The following is a 19,317-nucleotide window of genomic DNA, read 5'->3' as shown; positions in this document are numbered from 1 at the left end:
CAGAGTTCATTGACGAGATGGGTCCCTGCGAACGGATCCATAAATTATTACAATATACAACCGTGTTGGGGTGAAAATCGCCGCCTGTCCGTCAGCGCATATAAAGGCAAGTTGTAGGTAGCTATTATTGCCAAAAAAAAAAAATAAGTAAATAATAATAACAAGAGTATAAAGTACATTCGTTATATACCACGTGTGTATACTTTGGGGAATACTGCGCGCCCATTGTCCACTACTACTATTGTCACAATATTTCACCTCCCACAAAGTACCTACTACCTAAACTGTATAATAATACGCATTATAGTATAATATGTCTTCTCTTTCAATCCCTGTGCGATAAAGTGTGTGTCGGATCTGTACACCGAATCCAATTGAAAAAACAAGTAGAGTTGTATAGAATACATAGATAATCAACATTTCAATTTATCGCGTGGTATGCGCGGTTGTAATAAATTATACTGTCCAAAATATGTGTGTTAAGTTGAAGTTTCATTTTAGGTGATTATTTTGAGATAGTTTCTAAAGAGATGCTACCGAAAAAAGGACCAAAGGTCAAGGACAATTTAAGGGCAATAAGCAATGGGACAATGGGTAAACGAATACACGCGTAAATATTGTTTAAATTTATTTCTATTTTTACTCTGTAAAATACTAAATAATACGAATTTTAACGTTTAGTTACATATTATTATATATTTACAAATGTCTACACCATAAGTACACCAGGATCGTGTTTAAGACAAATTTGATTTCGCTTTATATTATATAATAGATCTCCACAAGGCTGATTTAATACGCGGAATCAAATTATATATATGTAGGTATACATCTATTATTATCTTTGATAATCGCCTTCAGGGTCGAAGGGTAATTTTTTTCTGCATTTTTATTACGACCGGGTAAGTACAATACTAACCAGTATAATATACTCACTACTCGCTGCACAGACGTGACGCGCGTATTAAATCAAAATACTCGTCCGACGACGTTAATTCACAATATTGTTTTTCCATTGACGTAAAGTAAAAAAACGCGTTCTACATCGTAAAAATTATTTAATAAAAAAAATAGTAATAATAATAAAAACTACGACGACGACAACTAAAGACTATAGACGACAAAATGTGTTTTAATGACATTATAGACATATATATAATGCGATATCAACGGATGGAAAACGTTGACTGTAACGGATTTTATTATTGGTATCCGTATATTATGTACTGTAGCAGATAGATTCTATATTACATTTCTAATAACTATTCAGAATAATATTATGATTGTTCAGCTTTTTCGGTGGTTTTTTCGTACACAGTTTCGGTGAATATTGCTGTTTTTTTTCTCTTGTGAAGTTATGACTATTCACAGGTTCACGGCGATCCCAATCAGCTCATCATCTGCATTTCACCGCAGTACAAAAAAATGTATACATTCCGTTACACGCGCAGACACATCCACAAATAATATAATACCTTTTATATGTATATAAAGCCAGTATAATAATAACACGGTGTATCGTCAATATAAACAATAATAATATAGGTACCTACGATGATGATGACGACGTTCGCATCATCGTGGACCGACACCGAATCGCGCATTACTGTTCTGTGTGGTAAATTAATTTGTTGCGTTCCGATAATAATTATGTATATAATATATAATATAATACGTATAATACTATACACACAGCCAATTCTGTATATACTTTAAAGATAACCATATAGCGGTATCCATTCTGCAGTATATATTTTATATATATATACACTGAGATGTTAGAACCAAGGCGTTGGAGGTCTGCATAATAATAATAACATACTTCCAATTCCCAAACGTGCGAGTGTGGTGCAGCGTGGCGTAGTTCGTCAAACAACCGTTGGCCGTCGCGCACCGAATATAATTCGCAATTTTTTTTTTTTTTTTTATATATAGGTATAATATTATATTGTTTTCGCGCCACTCTGTACATTTCCATTTTCCACAGTCGTTCGTGCGTGCGGTGTTTTTCGCATCGGAAAACACAGAGTCTTCATGGAAAAATGGGGGCAGGCTCACAGTATGGCGATGAGAAAAAACCGAACCGTATCGCACTATTCTCTTAGGTGGTATATATACTATGGCTCCGCAGTAAATTAAAAATATATTTACATAATACATACGCACACACGATTCTTCAGATTACTCCGTGATGGCGTCCGTCGTCGGCGGCGTGGCGGCGTGTTCTCATCTGAGACTATTTACACCGTTCACCACTCGTATTTTCGTTGTTATATTATTTTATTTTAGTTATTTTGATTGCCACATCGTGGCCGTCGACTTAGATCAATCACTATACCCGCTACTGTTATGCCTATGTGTATACATTTATTAAAATACATTTTGACGGTTTAAGACGTCTGTGGATCCTGCAGCACTATTATTACACGTATACCTCATATATGTTATTGAGTGAGATGGTTTATTCATTATTATTATTATTATCATTATATGTATAAACTCTTTGGTCACTGATGGGTGATCGGTCTGAGAAAGTAGTATTCGATATACTAAATTCTCGTTTACAGAAATCATTAAATCACTTGACGTGCTCTTAACATTACATATTCAGAGTGATTTTTCGTTATATTAGTGACGACTATTAGTCTCATAGTTAATAGTTATATCACCATTTATGTGTGAGCGTTGATTAAAAAAAAAATATATATATGCACCTAATTACACAAACTGTGAACTCTGCAGTCCGCAATGGTTTTTATATTACATAGAATATAATACGCAATATTATATTATAATGCCATATTTTTTATGCACTCTCTGGGTATATAAAATGTAAAGTATTCTAGGTACTATACGAATGCGCACTACAATATGAAATCAAAAGCCTATTTATACTACAGAATTTAAACCAGTAATCTTTTCAAATTGCTAAATTTAATTCTAAAGTTCGAAACAATTAAAACAATACCTACCAAGCGCAATTCGCTAATGCTTATAAACAGCCTTTTTTTATATTCTGATGAAGATGTCGTGGAGGTAGGAAGTGTCTGGGTAAAGCCTTTATTATTCCATACGTGGTAGTCGTTTTTACTGTCTATACAGGCAAGAACTAACACAGACAAATGCCTTTGTCGACCTGTATTTTAAAGGATAGTTCGTTAACAATATGTACAATACACTCAGTATACGAATTACTTATATGGATGCCACCCTCTACTGCACACATATATCTTAAAATATTTATGATACTAAGAATCTATACGGTATGTTAATGTTGTCGTTGTTATAAATTATAATGTCGTAATAATTACATTATTTTTCTAAATTCTTTATGTATGATACAGAATGGTGATGGTAAAATACAAATTGAGAATGAAATAAAAAGAGTTCTCAGGAATTTTTCATTTCTGTTAATTGCAAATATTATAATATAATATTATACTTATTATCAGTGGCGTATATACGAATTATTTTCACTATGGGCCGATTTATCAATTATCACTAATCAAGCAGCATAGCCATAATTATACATTTTTAAGGGAGCAGCTGTTATATAATTAAGAATTATGACTTATTATACAGTTCAAATAAAAATTGCGCAATTCAATTTTATAATTATTATGTAAAATTAATTTTTTGTTTCTTTTTTTAAAAATATTGACAGTGTCGTTTGTATATTTTAATGTTATCTTACTATGAATTTAACATCAAAGTCAATAAGTCATTAAGCAAGTCCCGTCAATATATCTAACATTTCCTTGTAGATTACTCAAAAATGATTTTAATCAACCGGCTAACTTAATCAAGGTGAAAAACTGTTAACAGTGTAAATATACATGCAATGCTTTAATTGAACCTGCAATTTCACTATGGGCTCTGGCCTAGGGGGCCTCCCCCCTATATACGCCACTGCTTATTATATACAGTATATGAATACTCTGCATTTAGGATGTATGTTTACTGTGCGCTCGTCAGCAACATTTCAGTTTTATTTCTCAAAGTACCAACTAACGTATGTTATATATAATTATATCTCGTGACCCCTGAACGATTTTACTTTCCCGGTAAACGGGAGAAGTGAGAATTACAAAAACAAATTCATACAATTTTAATATACTAAATGTTTATGCAAAAAAATTATCGAAAATGCAAATTGAGGAGAACCGGAGTAGAGTATACGTATATTATTGGCGTGTATGTTACTTTGAAAATATTAGTACAAATTATGATACTTATAAGATTTAATTTCTACAGCGATATTTGTATGCATATATATGAAAACGCACATAAATATACACTTGTATACACTTAACACCGAATTTTAAATGTTAGGTTTATTTACAACCTTTACAGGGTCACTGCAAAATTAACATTTAACACCTCTACTCCGCCCAGCAAAAAAACACGCCAGTCCTGACAAAAATCAGCTCATTTACACATTCCCACGTGACACCCTGCCAGAGTGGAACCGGTCTCGATGGGTGCAGGGTGTTGCATGAAGAGGATGAGCATAATCAGAGTGTTGAATCTTGGTGAACAGAGAACATTACATATTATGTACTTTTTACTATAATTGTTTAAATTTTATATTTATTTTGATATTAGTAGGTACTTTATTTCATGATAATTTATTAATTTAGCATTTTAGTATTATTTAATACTATAATTCATTACAGTTACTAATAAGTATATCAACCAACAACGATGCGACAAAGATATTATAACAAAGATTTAGAAATTATATTGTTTACACGGAACTTGTAGAAAATTATATCGAGGGATAATAATTTGTCCTTGCCATACGAATCTATATTATATATCCATATAGTCATATACCCATATAGGTACTATATACTATAATGATATTGTAGGTTAAGCTAAAAAGGAATAGGGGAATATTATATTATGTTACATTATTGAAGTTAATAACTATTTAAACAACTTGTTACACTAGTGTACAAGCAAAGCTATTTAAAATTCCAAAACTCAACATTTAAATAATAACTTCATTATTAAATTAAAAAATGGGGGTGAGAATTTTCAGTGAATCATACTGTATATTATATTCTGTTGTGACGCATATTTCAATCTCTACACACGCGTATTTATATATGGGTTATACATACTACAAGGGTATAGTTGAATAAACAATATCTTTTTTTAATTCATGAGTAGAAGGAATACCTGCCTATATACCTTAGTACCTACTTATATACATTTTAGCTAGTAATTATCGAATAAAAATGAAAAAATACTCAACTATCACCGTATATGTGTACAATATTATTATTACAATAATAATATAATTTATAAATTATTATAAATTGTATTAGGTACCTACTATAATTATATACGTTCTATGAGATGGGCTAGCTCGTGGTAACAACGTAACACTATACGGTCGCGGTTCGTCTGTCCTCCGATGACCGCCACCACCACCGCTGTCGGGTACATACGTATATAATATATATAATGTTATGAAGTATAGATACTGCGCAGATACATAGTATAAACACCGTATTACCGTATAGGTATCTGCTCGATAACGGGATTTCCGCGGACGCGTTCCGGTGCAGCGGCGTGATGATTCCAAATTACGCTTGTCACAATATAATATTATAACGTCGTCGTCGCAGTTGTCGTCGCAGTCGTTTTTTATGTAATAATTTTGATCGCACATCGCGGACTCTTGTGCCGTTACAAGCGAATAAATCGGTTCAACTGCACTCGGCAAGAACAAAACGAAAAATCGTTCTGTTATTATAATTATTTATTATTAATATTATCATCGTATATATGTCAAACACCTCGTGATTAATTATTCGTCGGCGGGCAAAAATCCGCTGCTCGCCAAGTACTTTAAGTAATATTACAATATAAGTGGGTATACGCATAGTCAGCGCAATCAATCCGCGTCGTTGTCCGCGACCGAATAATAATATAAAAGTTAAAACTAGTATTCTGTTCGGACGACAAAACGCATTTTGAATCGCTGTATATAATATATTATCGTTGCCGTATTGTTGTTCTGCAACAGTCGTAGATACCGCCGAGGTTTCATTATTATTATTATTATTATTATATAGACTAGTCGAACGTCGTTTTACGGTAAACATCGATACGTACACGACTGGACAAATTCGAATTTATATACGGTACCGTGATGTTCTATTACATTATATGACGTATTATATAAAGGCTTCGATATAGCATATACTGTGATATGTATGAAGAAGCACGTTAAGAGATAATAGCATTTTTAATACGGTTCGCGAAGAAGTCACCGATTTGTTTTCCGTAATCATTATTTACGATACGTTGAACATGTCAACGACGAGTTTGTGTATGACAATGACGAACGCAACGACCTATCTACTGTTTAGTACTATCGTAGCTAAACATTTGTTTTGCACGCTGCTACGATTACATATGGCTAAGTAAAGTAAACGATAGGTTAAAATGCATTCGTATATGATGTATATATATTACTAGTGACCAGTGTCCGATAGGATATAAAACCATCTAAGCGATTTCGGATAGTAGAATGACCAGGCACGTTAGTTAGGCATATACAAGGTAGACCGATGGGCTAAACGTCAAATATTTCACGGTGTTTTAAAAGAAAACAATTCGAATGACGTGAGTAGTAAAGCGATGTAAAGTACTTTATGAACAATTTCGACCGAGAAGATATGACGTGTTACTATACCCTCCCGTAATTTGCAAGCACCCTATTTTTTTCCGTCGAAAGCCCAACTCACTGGTCCTTTACGGTATAAACTATAAACTCAGTGTGAAACATAATATCATATAATATAGTTTATAATGCATTTGCCACTTTCCCTAGTATGCATTTTTTGTGCACCCAAAGACGAATTCAGGCTAAATCATTCAATACATATTGACACTAAATGCCTAGTGCCTACAGAACCCTTTTTTATCACATGTTTCATACAATCATACCTATATTTTTCAAATACACTCTTATTTTGATATGCCCTATAACTAATTTTTAGTATTGGTACACAAATAATTGTACGCAATAAAATATATAACTTATAATAAACAATAAATTGAAAAACAGTTAAATTAAATTTGAAATAATAACAACCTACATCATTTTTCATAGTTAATGTAATTTTATTTATTTGTTTTAATCATCCTTAAGTATGAAATAATAATATGATTGAAGCAAACACAAAATATTGAAATGATTTTTTCCTTGCAGACAATTATACCCATTTATTTTTAATAAGCAGCGGATGTAACGCGTGATGAGTGTTTTATTTTAATCAAATGTGGTGTTTCCGATCAAAAACTAATGATCATAGTTTTACTGTAAACGTTTGACGTTTTTACCAATTAAATAGAACAGTTTCGAGATATTATATGCCTTTCAGTCTGGAAAGTTAGCTTAAGTATTAAACTGAACTGCACTGTGTTAAATGAAATTTCTAGTCATCTTCTTTAAAAGGGACATGCATCAAACAGCAAAGCTATCGTGCTAACAGTGCTAATCGAATTGATTTGGGAGGTTCGTGGACTCAGAGGCTAAGACGATCGTAGATTTAGAGCATGCCACTCGATACCTGTAATACGATGAAATGCACTCAGNTACACACATAGAAATACTATTGTTGATTTAACTTTTTACAATGTTGTTGACAGTGTAGTTGTTAATTAGACAAATTTTGTATTTGAATTAACACCAACAGGAGTATATTTAAACTATATGGTTTGACTATAGTTAATATTAAAATAACAATATACATATTATTATTTCAACTTATTAATATAGTTAATTTGAATATAATCTTGTTAATATAAAACTTTTATAGATTGAAAATAACATGAAATGTAATTATCTTAGCAATTATAATTTGTTTATTTTAACCAGCTAATAAATCATTCATTTTAACTGCAATTTGAGTTGAAATTGGCAATGCGCTGTTGTTATTTCAACTTTAATAGTGTTGTTTTAATCAGGGGCTGATGTTATCAATGATTGTTGAATTATTATTGTGTTAATATCTATTTTTAGCGCGAAAGAAGAAAACCACAAAATCGATACCAATTTGTAAACTAACTCGTTTACTCGTTTGCTTATCAGTGATTAAAGCCTTAATAAGTACGCCACTCGCATAGTCATTAGTCGGGAAATCGCAATTCTCTTCATAGTCTTGTTGAGTATAGACTTGTCAGTTGTCAGTGGTTTTAGTCAATTAATACAGTTACAACTTACATTTTTGATCACTGTTGTAACTTCTGTATAGTGTTGTGAAGTGTTGTTAAAATAAAATGAATACACTGGACGAATCCGTTGAGGTAAGATATTATTCAATTATAATCTATATGCTGTGACATAAGTAAGTACCAACGCTTTAAAATATTTATGACCTAGGTTCCTTACATTTTAACATGTTAATCTATAATATTATGTTTAAAATAAATTGTGAATAGGTATTTGGGTATACAATTAATACAACTTTTAATCTTTTAAGATATTTAGGACGGTCTAATATTATATTGTTTTTGTTGTAAATATTGGTTTTAAATCTATAACCATTATGTAATTTTAGTATTTTCCATCACCGAGTAATGCTACTGAAGTTTTGCATATTATGACTAATCTACCAGATTGTTCAAATTCTATTTTACAAGATATATCATATCCTACAAGTCCATTGAGTTCAAATTTAGAAAAACAATTAGATAAATCGCCTTATTCCAACAACGCTAAATATGGGTCATATAAACCAATGACATGGACAATTGAAGTAAAGTTATCACTTAAGACATTGTTAGAACTATTTATGATAAAATTAACAGTATAATTTTCTTTATAGACAATGTTAAATCTATTGCACACAACAATTGATGGTAGGTACATTCTTGCAGATAGTGTGAAAAATAGTGGAAATTTATCTGATGATTCAAAAAATTTATTGACACAACTCTTAATTAACCATCTTTTACAAGACCAGCACAAGTATGTTCCTATGTTTAGATTTTTATAATTTGTTACCTTAAATAGTATCATTACTATATTATTAACTCATTAATAAGATTTAGGTACCTACAAACAAATATTTCTGATTGTAAACTCTTAAATGTTTCTTTAAATTATTTAAATTATTTTTTCATATTAGAATTTTGTTTTATAGAGGAAATGATTTGTTCTTCAGAAAAATTACAGAGCTGATAGTGGAAGTTTTTCCAAAAGAACAAAAGGTAAGGTACAAACACATACATTAAAATGCATTATAGCATGTTAGGTATATTGATTATTGGTAGTAATATACTATAGTATCAACTTACCTATTGCAACTGTTGAACTGTAATTTTAAACTTAATATTTCAAATTACCTATAGAATTTAATGAAAATTAATGTAATACCTATTTAATAACTTTATTGTTTATTACATTTTATGTTAATATTACTATAATTTATTATTTACAGTCTGTTTATTTTATCCCGTCAAAAACTGAAGGTAGTCATCAAACGCATGCAAAAGGAAAGTTAATTGAGAGATGGAAGAATGTTGCACGTAGGCTAAGATGTGTTGGTGCTATATCATATGATAGAGTAAAGCCATCAAAAACTGTAAATACAATATCCCAGTCTATACATTTTTCAGGTAAATTATAAATTACCTTCAATACCTAAAACTTTAGAAACTAATTATTTTATATTTATTTTAGATGAAGTACTTGAAGTTAAAAAATGGCTTATTTCTGATGGGCTAAATTTTAATTTATATGATATTAGAGACAAGTGGGAATTCACCTTTAACTTAAGGAAAAATGACATATTTGATTTAACTTCCTTATCTGATGTGTTTAAAGCATGGCCAATATTTCAAGGTCCTAATAGTTATGAACTAGTATGTACATTTATTTTTCATTTATTATTCTATTTAGATGTATGTAATAAATAAATCTAATAATAAATTATATTATTATCATTAGATTCTGGAGGATTTTAAAATTGGATACCAAAAAACTAATACACATGAAGATTTTAAGAATTCCTGGGAAAAGTTTTCCAAACGTTTGATTGAGATCAGAAAATCATCTATAAAGGATAAGCATGCCCTAACACTTCTCAAACGTTTGGATTCTTCAAATTTGAATGGAGGTGAGATATTAATATTCAATATTAAATTTATTAACTATGTACCTATAATAATATGTATTCATATTAAATATGTGCAGATATAAATTTATCGTTTAACATTAGTTTATTTCTTAAACAATTTCTTTTTTAAATTCTTTTACCTCTTGTTAATTAATTATTATATACATTTTAGCTAGTAATTATCGAATAAAAATGAAAAAATACTCAACTATCACCGTATATGTGTACAATATTATTATTACAATAATAATATAATTTATAAATTATTATAAATTGTATTAGGTACCTACTATAATTATATACGTTCTATGAGATGGGCTAGCTCGTGGTAACAACGTAACACTATACGGTCGCGGTTCGTCTGTCCTCCGATGACCGCCACCACCACCGCTGTCGGGTACATACGTATATAATATATATAATGTTATGAAGTATAGATACTGCGCAGATACATAGTATAAACACCGTATTACCGTATAGGTATCTGCTCGATAACGGGATTTCCGCGGACGCGTTCCGGTGCAGCGGCGTGATGATTCCAAATTACGCTTGTCACAATATAATATTATAACGTCGTCGTCGCAGTTGTCGTCGCAGTCGTTTTTTATGTAATAATTTTGATCGCACATCGCGGACTCTTGTGCCGTTACAAGCGAATAAATCGGTTCAACTGCACTCGGCAAGAACAAAACGAAAAATCGTTCTGTTATTATAATTATTTATTATTAATATTATCATCGTATATATGTCAAACACCTCGTGATTAATTATTCGTCGGCGGGCAAAAATCCGCTGCTCGCCAAGTACTTTAAGTAATATTACAATATAAGTGGGTATACGCATAGTCAGCGCAATCAATCCGCGTCGTTGTCCGCGACCGAATAATAATATAAAAGTTAAAACTAGTATTCTGTTCGGACGACAAAACGCATTTTGAATCGCTGTATATAATATATTATCGTTGCCGTATTGTTGTTCTGCAACAGTCGTAGATACCGCCGAGGTTTCATTATTATTATTATTATTATTATATAGACTAGTCGAACGTCGTTTTACGGTAAACATCGATACGTACACGACTGGACAAATTCGAATTTATATACGGTACCGTGATGTTCTATTACATTATATGACGTATTATATAAAGGCTTCGATATAGCATATACTGTGATATGTATGAAGAAGCACGTTAAGAGATAATAGCATTTTTAATACGGTTCGCGAAGAAGTCACCGATTTGTTTTCCGTAATCATTATTTACGATACGTTGAACATGTCAACGACGAGTTTGTGTATGACAATGACGAACGCAACGACCTATCTACTGTTTAGTACTATCGTAGCTAAACATTTGTTTTGCACGCTGCTACGATTACATATGGCTAAGTAAAGTAAACGATAGGTTAAAATGCATTCGTATATGATGTATATATATTACTAGTGACCAGTGTCCGATAGGATATAAAACCATCTAAGCGATTTCGGATAGTAGAATGACCAGGCACGTTAGTTAGGCATATACAAGGTAGACCGATGGGCTAAACGTCAAATATTTCACGGTGTTTTAAAAGAAAACAATTCGAATGACGTGAGTAGTAAAGCGATGTAAAGTACTTTATGAACAATTTCGACCGAGAAGATATGACGTGTTACTATACCCTCCCGTAATTTGCAAGCACCCTATTTTTTTCCGTCGAAAGCCCAACTCACTGGTCCTTTACGGTATAAACTATAAACTCAGTGTGAAACATAATATCATATAATATAGTTTATAATGCATTTGCCACTTTCCCTAGTATGCATTTTTTGTGCACCCAAAGACGAATTCAGGCTAAATCATTCAATACATATTGACACTAAATGCCTAGTGCCTACAGAACCCTTTTTTATCACATGTTTCATACAATCATACCTATATTTTTCAAATACACTTTTATTTTGATATGCCCTATAACTAATTTTTAGTATTGGTACACAAATAATTGTACGCAATAAAATATATAACTTATAATAAACAATAAATTGAAAAACAGTTAAATTAAATTTGAAATAATAACAACCTACATCATTTTTCATAGTTAATGTAATTTTATTTATTTGTTTTAATCATCCTTAAGTATGAAATAATAATATGATTGAAGCAAACACAAAATATTGAAATGATTTTTTCCTTGCAGACAATTATACCCATTTATTTTTAATAAGCAGCGGATGTAACGCGTGATGAGTGTTTTATTTTAATCAAATGTGGTGTTTCCGATCAAAAACTAATGATCATAGTTTTACTGTAAACGTTTGACGTTTTTACCAATTAAATAGAACAGTTTCGAGATATTATATGCCTTTCAGTCTGGAAAGTTAGCTTAAGTATTAAACTGAACTGCACTGTGTTAAATGAAATTTCTAGTCATCTTCTTTAAAAGGGACATGCATCAAACAGCAAAGCTATCGTGCTAACAGTGCTAATCGAATTGATTTGGGAGGTTCGTGGACTCAGAGGCTAAGACGATCGTAGATTTAGAGCATGCCACTCGATACCTGTAATACGATGAAATGCACTCAGAAAAAATGTTTAAAAAAAATCAGAATTTGAATAAATATTTGATTAAAGGATACAAGTAGAATGAGCATAATTAATGAAAAATACCTACCTACCTATTATATATTACATAATATTTATTGCATGTGTTTAAATCTTTGAGTAGATTCGTAGCCCGTAGGTACGTTATTGTTAAATGCAAAAGTATATGTATATAATAATAAATAGATACATCCTTTCATACTAACACATAATGAAATATTTTATAGCAAAAAACTGGAAGTAAAAAAAAAATACAAATACAAATATTAGTAAAGTAAAATTAAAAAATCGAAATACAATATCAAAAAAGTACGTCTATTTATTATAGCACGCCAAAAATAGACCAGTATTTAAATATTTACAAAAACTTAATATAATACATAATTTTATAAATTAAGTGGTGTATACAAAGTAGCACATTAAGAACTATTAAAACGATAAAAATCATGCCTAAATTGGTCCACGTGACCACTTATTCTAGTACTTACTGATATAGCAGTAGTTTTTACTTGCAGTCGATTTTATAGTTATGTTCTAGTATAGATTTAAAAACGATATGATAAAATCGATACATAGTACAGCTTATAATCATAAATAGAAATTACTTAATTACATTAATACTACTAATTACATTTACTTATAGTAAAATAATTGTTGCACGCGTAAATACACGTAAATTATATCAGATTTTTGCTTTATTTCGAAAGTTCCCATTGTCACTTTGTGCATTATGGGGACAGAAAAACTTGGTGTTTCATGTAGTACTATTATAGAAAATATCTGTTAAAGTAATAGTTCAATATGCCAATTGTCTGTCTTCAAGCGCTGGTTTTATATAGCAGCGTATTACTCAAAAGTGCTCCATGGCGTCACCAACCAACAATACTACTATGATAAGTACTTACTTAAAATACTTATTCATAAATGTGATAATATCAAGTTTTAATTCTGGTTTATATGTATTATAATCCAATGACAATATGTACGTAATATAACCAATGGTATCGTATAGTACTTTTTTTTAATACTATACAATACGTATATAAATACAATACAATACATAATATTGAGAACTACACATCTAACACAAATGCAACTTACAAAAGATGTGCAGGAATAATCAAATGTGTTATGTCTATAAGTAATGTTTACTGTAAAAATAAATAAATTATCAAAAATAACAACTGGCTATATCTAATAGTAGGCGTTACCTATTGGTTATGGTTATTACAGCCATTTATATTAAACTTAATCTCAATACGGTAATACATACAGAACACGTTCATAAATTATAATAGTCGTGCAGGTCATGTCATTATTCTGTACAAATAAACAGTATATAGTTAATTTACTCGAATTTCGATGGTGAAATTTGTTGAATGCTGGTTGTAAGTAGGTACTTAAATGACGCTTTTAGTTCTGTCGGGTCAAAACGTTTTTGGCTATGTAGATACAAAATAAAATGCAAAGCTCGTGTGCATACTGATAAAACCGATTAAATTATTCATAAGCATATAAAAAATCATACTCGTAACTCTGACGCTGCTTAAGTTAATGCAAATATCGCTATATATATATGTATATTAAATAGATAGCACTTTTTTGATATTACTTCTTTTTAAGTATTTTAATACTGATCTATCTTTTGAGGTATTATAATAAATAGATAACAATTTTTTAATTATTGTGTTTAATATTTTAATTTGTGATCATTTATATTTGTATTCATTTTTTTATTTATTATTTTGCGTCCAATTTTCCCAACATAACATACATGTACTATTTAGTACTATACAAACTGTCAAATGGTAATAACTGAATATTAATTACTTTAATTTTTAAATCATCATCCACTTATTTTATTAATCTGTTATTATGGACATTGTAAACTTTAAAAAAATTGCACACCTCGGAAACCGATACCTAGTTCAATTTTGTCTAAAAATCATCTTTTCAACAATTTACAGTAAAGGTTCTAATTTGAAGAAGAGAAGTTTGTTTCTCCAAAGAATAGGACATTATAACAACCTCCCAGTTCCTATTTATATTATAGTGGAAGTTATGTCGGTTCGACAAATGACTAATGGATAATGTTGACAAACTCTGAGACCCGAATCGTTTAGCCACATTTCATAATAAAATTTTGACTTCCGCTTCTGTCATGATATATTTTATAATCGTACCGCCATCCAACTTGTCTGATGCTAAATATTAGTAGCCTCTCGGCACTCTTCGGCTTTCGTTGAGATCGTTTTATCGTTCCAATAATATCTTCATCGTGATTTTTGATAACATTGGTGTATTATGTACCATGATAATTAATATTATACACTACAAAATAAATTTGTTTTGTTATTATAATAACATAATATAATAACAAAAAGCTTTTGTATTTTAAAATGTATATTATATTATTAAATATAATATTCTTAAAGTCGATTGGAAATAACTTTAATTATAGTACATATAGCTCCTTTTTCTTTACAATAGTTAGGTTTAGGCTGAGTCTCACTTGCCTCCCCTGACGAGCCGGCACTGGTTATTACAATATGTATACATGTACACTTTAATTGTAATTCGTGGTCGTTGAATACTATTAATTATAGTATACAAGTATACTAAAACTACATTTCTACAGTACTTTCCTATAACATGTATTAAAATGTATAATTAAGCAGTATGAGTGATACCATTTTTTCAATATATAAAGAAATAAAATCATCGATAAATAAATTAACTATAAAATAATGAATATTATAACGTAAGTACATATAAAAATTATAGTTTTGATACAGTAATTAAATTTATAGTAATAATTTTAATGATGTTAAATATAATTCATCAAAAAAGTTTAAATTTAAGAAAAACAATTTGGTTTGGTAAATATTTTACATTATATTATATTACATAGAAGGTGTACCTATATTTTTACTTTCTCAATAAATAATGTGTATTTGAATAAAAATATATATGACCTATGGGTTATGTGAGACACCAATAAGAGACAAGTTAAACGAAGACTTATTTTATGAGTACCTACAATAGTTAACACTTTCATTATTTTTTCTGCATGAACGATGTATCTACGTATACGTTATTACTTGTTCTTTGTTCTTTTCTTATGTATATAAAAAAAATATACTGCATTGCCAATATAATTGATACAGGTCTCCTGACTAGTTTTATTAAAAAATTCTCATTTCAGGTTTTATTTAACAAACAATATAGGTACCTACCAACTACTTACACCTAAAACGTAAAAAAAATGAGATTACTATCTGTAAAAGACAAATGCAATAATGAGTAATAACTAATAACTATTACGATATTACGGATATAAATTTATTTTTAAATGACAATCAAATTTTCGATCAATCTTGTTTGATTTAATATGAAACAAATATGATGAAATCCTAAAGTGTATTGTGTAACTTTAGTAGTACACCGAAAATGAAGAACTATAATATAGAACTTGATACTGGACTTAAAAATTTTTATCACATCAAAGTGTTGTAGGAATTCGTATAAAATGTATATTGATAATAGGTACCATTGTACCAACGTGGTATCACAATATATTCACTCCAAACTCTAAAGTTCAAGTTCCAAGAAGCATGTGAACTTTACAAAACAGTACAACACACAACAATATAAAGAAGAAGAGTTATAATACATTCACTTTGATGAAGTTTCGAAAAGTTCAAAATGATACGGTTTTATAACTTATGAAGTTGATTAAATGCAATAAGTTTTAAGACCTTTATGATATTATTCTATATACATATTTATCTAAATCTATGGGTTAATATTAAGAGCTTAAAATCAAATCATTTTTACACTCTTTGTCATAAATTATAGTTCATAAATCTCAAGTAATAAATCAGAAATAGTTAATAATAACAGTCGCAGTTACTCGAATGAATTAAAACCGTTATTAAAAATATGTATACCTATAACAACTGACAGTTCTCTTTCAATAATCCTATATTTTTTCTTTTAGTAATAAAATTAACTATACTGATTTATAAATTTATTTTCAATTTTAACATGGTTATTCGCACTTCCTTTCCTTCATTGTTTTTATACATAACGTATTGATAATAAGCTCGTTTAATATATACGAATTACGATTGTCTGTTCAAAAATCGAGCGTTAATAGTGTTTTGTATAAATATTTAATGATTTTGATTATGCGGAAGTGAAACAATTAGAATTCAATTTAACTTTGTGATCGCTGAATTTCAAAAATTATTCTGAACCAAAATACCAATCATCCAAAAGAGTTGATGACAAGTTAACCTTGAATATATCATATATTATAGTTAACTCGATAACTTTAAGAAGGTTAAATAATATAAATAATACGCAGCGGATATAATAACGGTGTAGCGGTAATCAGATATCTTTCAGAAGCAAGTTTATCTAAAAGTTTCCGTAGTTTCGGGTAATCATTTGCATTAATAATTAGTTGATAAATAACCGATATCACGATCACCAGAACGTCAGGCCACGTCAATATCTTTCCCAGAACACATTTAATTAATCAACGTCGTGGAGAGTTGAACTTTCGTTTGGTAAAAAGTTTTAAGGGTTCACCATCATAATATATAGACCGTAGATGAAGAAGTTAATATTCTGTATAGGATCACTATGACCTGGGGCCGACAACCTGAAATGGACATACAGCCTGTACGGGAAAAATAATCAATAAATAGCCTATGTCCAAAATATTTCATAAATACTAACTTCATGTGTTCATGTGAACATAATATTTACGCACAAACTGGTGGTGCGGCACTCCTCGTATTTGTCACACTGGATCCGATCTCGTAAAAATTTAAATGTTTATCGTGGAAAAATTTATGTTCTTGAATCGTACATTAATATTAGTTATAAACGTTCAGATTGAAATAATAAGGCACATAATTTTAATTTATAAAAATTAAATAATTGGTGCTATTTAAAGCGTGTACCAATATTATATATTTTTACATAATTTAAGAGTTTGTCGGTATTTATTTTTTGCTTTTATCGTCTAAATTTGTATAAAATGTATTGAATCGAAAAATATTGGTCCTGTTTGGTAAGTTATAAACATGTTTGTTTGGCAATAGGTACATAATATACAAATATATATATATATACATTATACACGTACAATAATATAATATTTTCGGGTAAATGCCCATATAGTTGTAGGTGAAAAACTCACGAACAATTTCATGGAACCCACAAAATCTATCTATACGTACGTCACAACATAATATTAACTTTTATACAGAGCGATGCCGCAATAATGTCAGTCGTGTGAACACAGAGGATGTGGTTGTGATAGTGTTGTATAATATTATAAACTCGTACAATAATCGTGAGTTTACTCTGCCATCATCATTATCAGATGCAGCCCAACTTGTCGGGATTCCAGTGTTTAAATAATCATACTAATAATTATTTACATGAATTATTATAAATTACAATAATTGTGTGACACATGAGTATGAAACATATATTTTTTGCACGTGGTCGTTTCGGCTACGAGTATGTATAGTGATGTAATTGTAGTGGGGGCACATGCTTCACTGAAATTTTAGCAGAGAGGAAATTATATTTATGCTCCCCTCCTAGATATGACAACAGGAGAAATCTTTAAGTCTTCTAAAATAAATAATAATACATTATACATTTAACATACATTTAGGTACAAGATAAAAATATTATTTTCCTCTAATAATTGCAAATTATTATGAAAATATTATTATTTCACGCTTCTCTTGTTGTATAATATGTCGAGGTAGGTATTGTCAATATTATCTCATTATCTGTTTCACAAAAATAATCCATTAATAGGTATAATTACACGAATTACACGATCACAGAATCATCATAGCATTTTTTTTTTTAAACAAGTTTCAGGACTTTTTTATGATCTCTTATGCACTTAATATTATTTAACGATGTGGGTATACGTAAGATTTATTTCTAACGAATTCTACGAAATAATAAATTGGTAGAATTAGTCTTAACTTAGTCTTAGCTAAGACTTGTTTAAAAGCAAACAATTAGCCAAGTTATCGTTTCGATTTCGGTGAATAAATTATTTCCCCCTGAATTTAACAACCAGTTGCGCCCCGACTGAGCACATTATGTACTTTGCGGGTTTTCGGGCAGGTCGTGGTGGCACGACGGCAGTGGCTTATCGCCGCGCAGTGCAGGCGACGCGTTACACGGACGTGCACTTTTTACAGCTATTTTCCCGGTACAAACGAGGGCAACTCGGCGGTGGCTATACCGTATATATACCGAGAACCAGCCGCCGCCCGGTGCGCGGACATATATATACGGATAATACGCGTGTCGCATTCCTTCGCGAGCGCGCGCGCGGTATAGTGTATAATATTATATACCTAGTCCATCGCGCGAGTCCTTTATACCATCGGCGGCGGCGGCGGCGGCGGAGTAGGGTCATTAGCAGTAGCTGCAGCAACAGTGGAATCGAATAGGTACCGGACCGGACCGGACGACAATCACTCACCCGGTCGTCAAAAGGAATCGCACGCAAGACCCAAGTGCGGATTTTTTTTTCCCTCCTTTCGGTCC

At 30.6% G+C, this 19,317-nt stretch overlaps 2 protein-coding genes across 2 annotated transcripts in view; one reads left to right on the top strand and one right to left on the bottom strand.

Moving 5' to 3' along the window:
• The window catches only part of LOC111039014 (zinc finger protein 521-like), a 125,795-nt gene that overhangs the window by 30,394 nt on the left and 76,084 nt on the right, over nt 1-19,317 (bottom strand). The gene's annotated exons all lie outside the window — the stretch shown is intronic.
• LOC111039015 lies at nt 7,824-10,254 on the top strand. The gene is made up of 7 exons (XM_022322290.1): nt 7,824-8,325; nt 8,580-8,777; nt 8,847-8,989; nt 9,165-9,231; nt 9,462-9,639; nt 9,704-9,885; nt 9,971-10,254. The coding sequence occupies exons 1-7, from the start codon at nt 8,299-8,301 to the stop codon at nt 10,220-10,222; spliced, it is 1,047 nt and encodes a 348-aa protein (XP_022177982.1). The 5' UTR covers nt 7,824-8,298; the 3' UTR covers nt 10,223-10,254.

Source organism: Myzus persicae, unplaced genomic scaffold (genome assembly GCF_001856785.1).
Source record: "Myzus persicae strain clone G006 unplaced genomic scaffold, MPER_G0061.0, whole genome shotgun sequence".
Classification (NCBI taxonomy): Eukaryota; Metazoa; Arthropoda; class Insecta; order Hemiptera; family Aphididae; genus Myzus; species Myzus persicae.
This window is presented reverse-complemented; position numbering and strand designations above follow the sequence as displayed.

Excerpts from the sequence above, each read along its gene's own strand:
- LOC111039015 (XM_022322290.1), top strand. The coding sequence starts at position 8,299 with ATGAATACACTGGACGAATCCGTTGAG. Across the intron at positions 8,990-9,164 it reads CTTTTACAAGACCAGCACAA|AGGAAATGATTTGTTCTTCA; the intron begins GTATGTTCCTAT and ends TTTGTTTTATAG. Across the intron at positions 9,232-9,461 it reads TTTTTCCAAAAGAACAAAAG|TCTGTTTATTTTATCCCGTC; the intron begins GTAAGGTACAAA and ends TATTATTTACAG.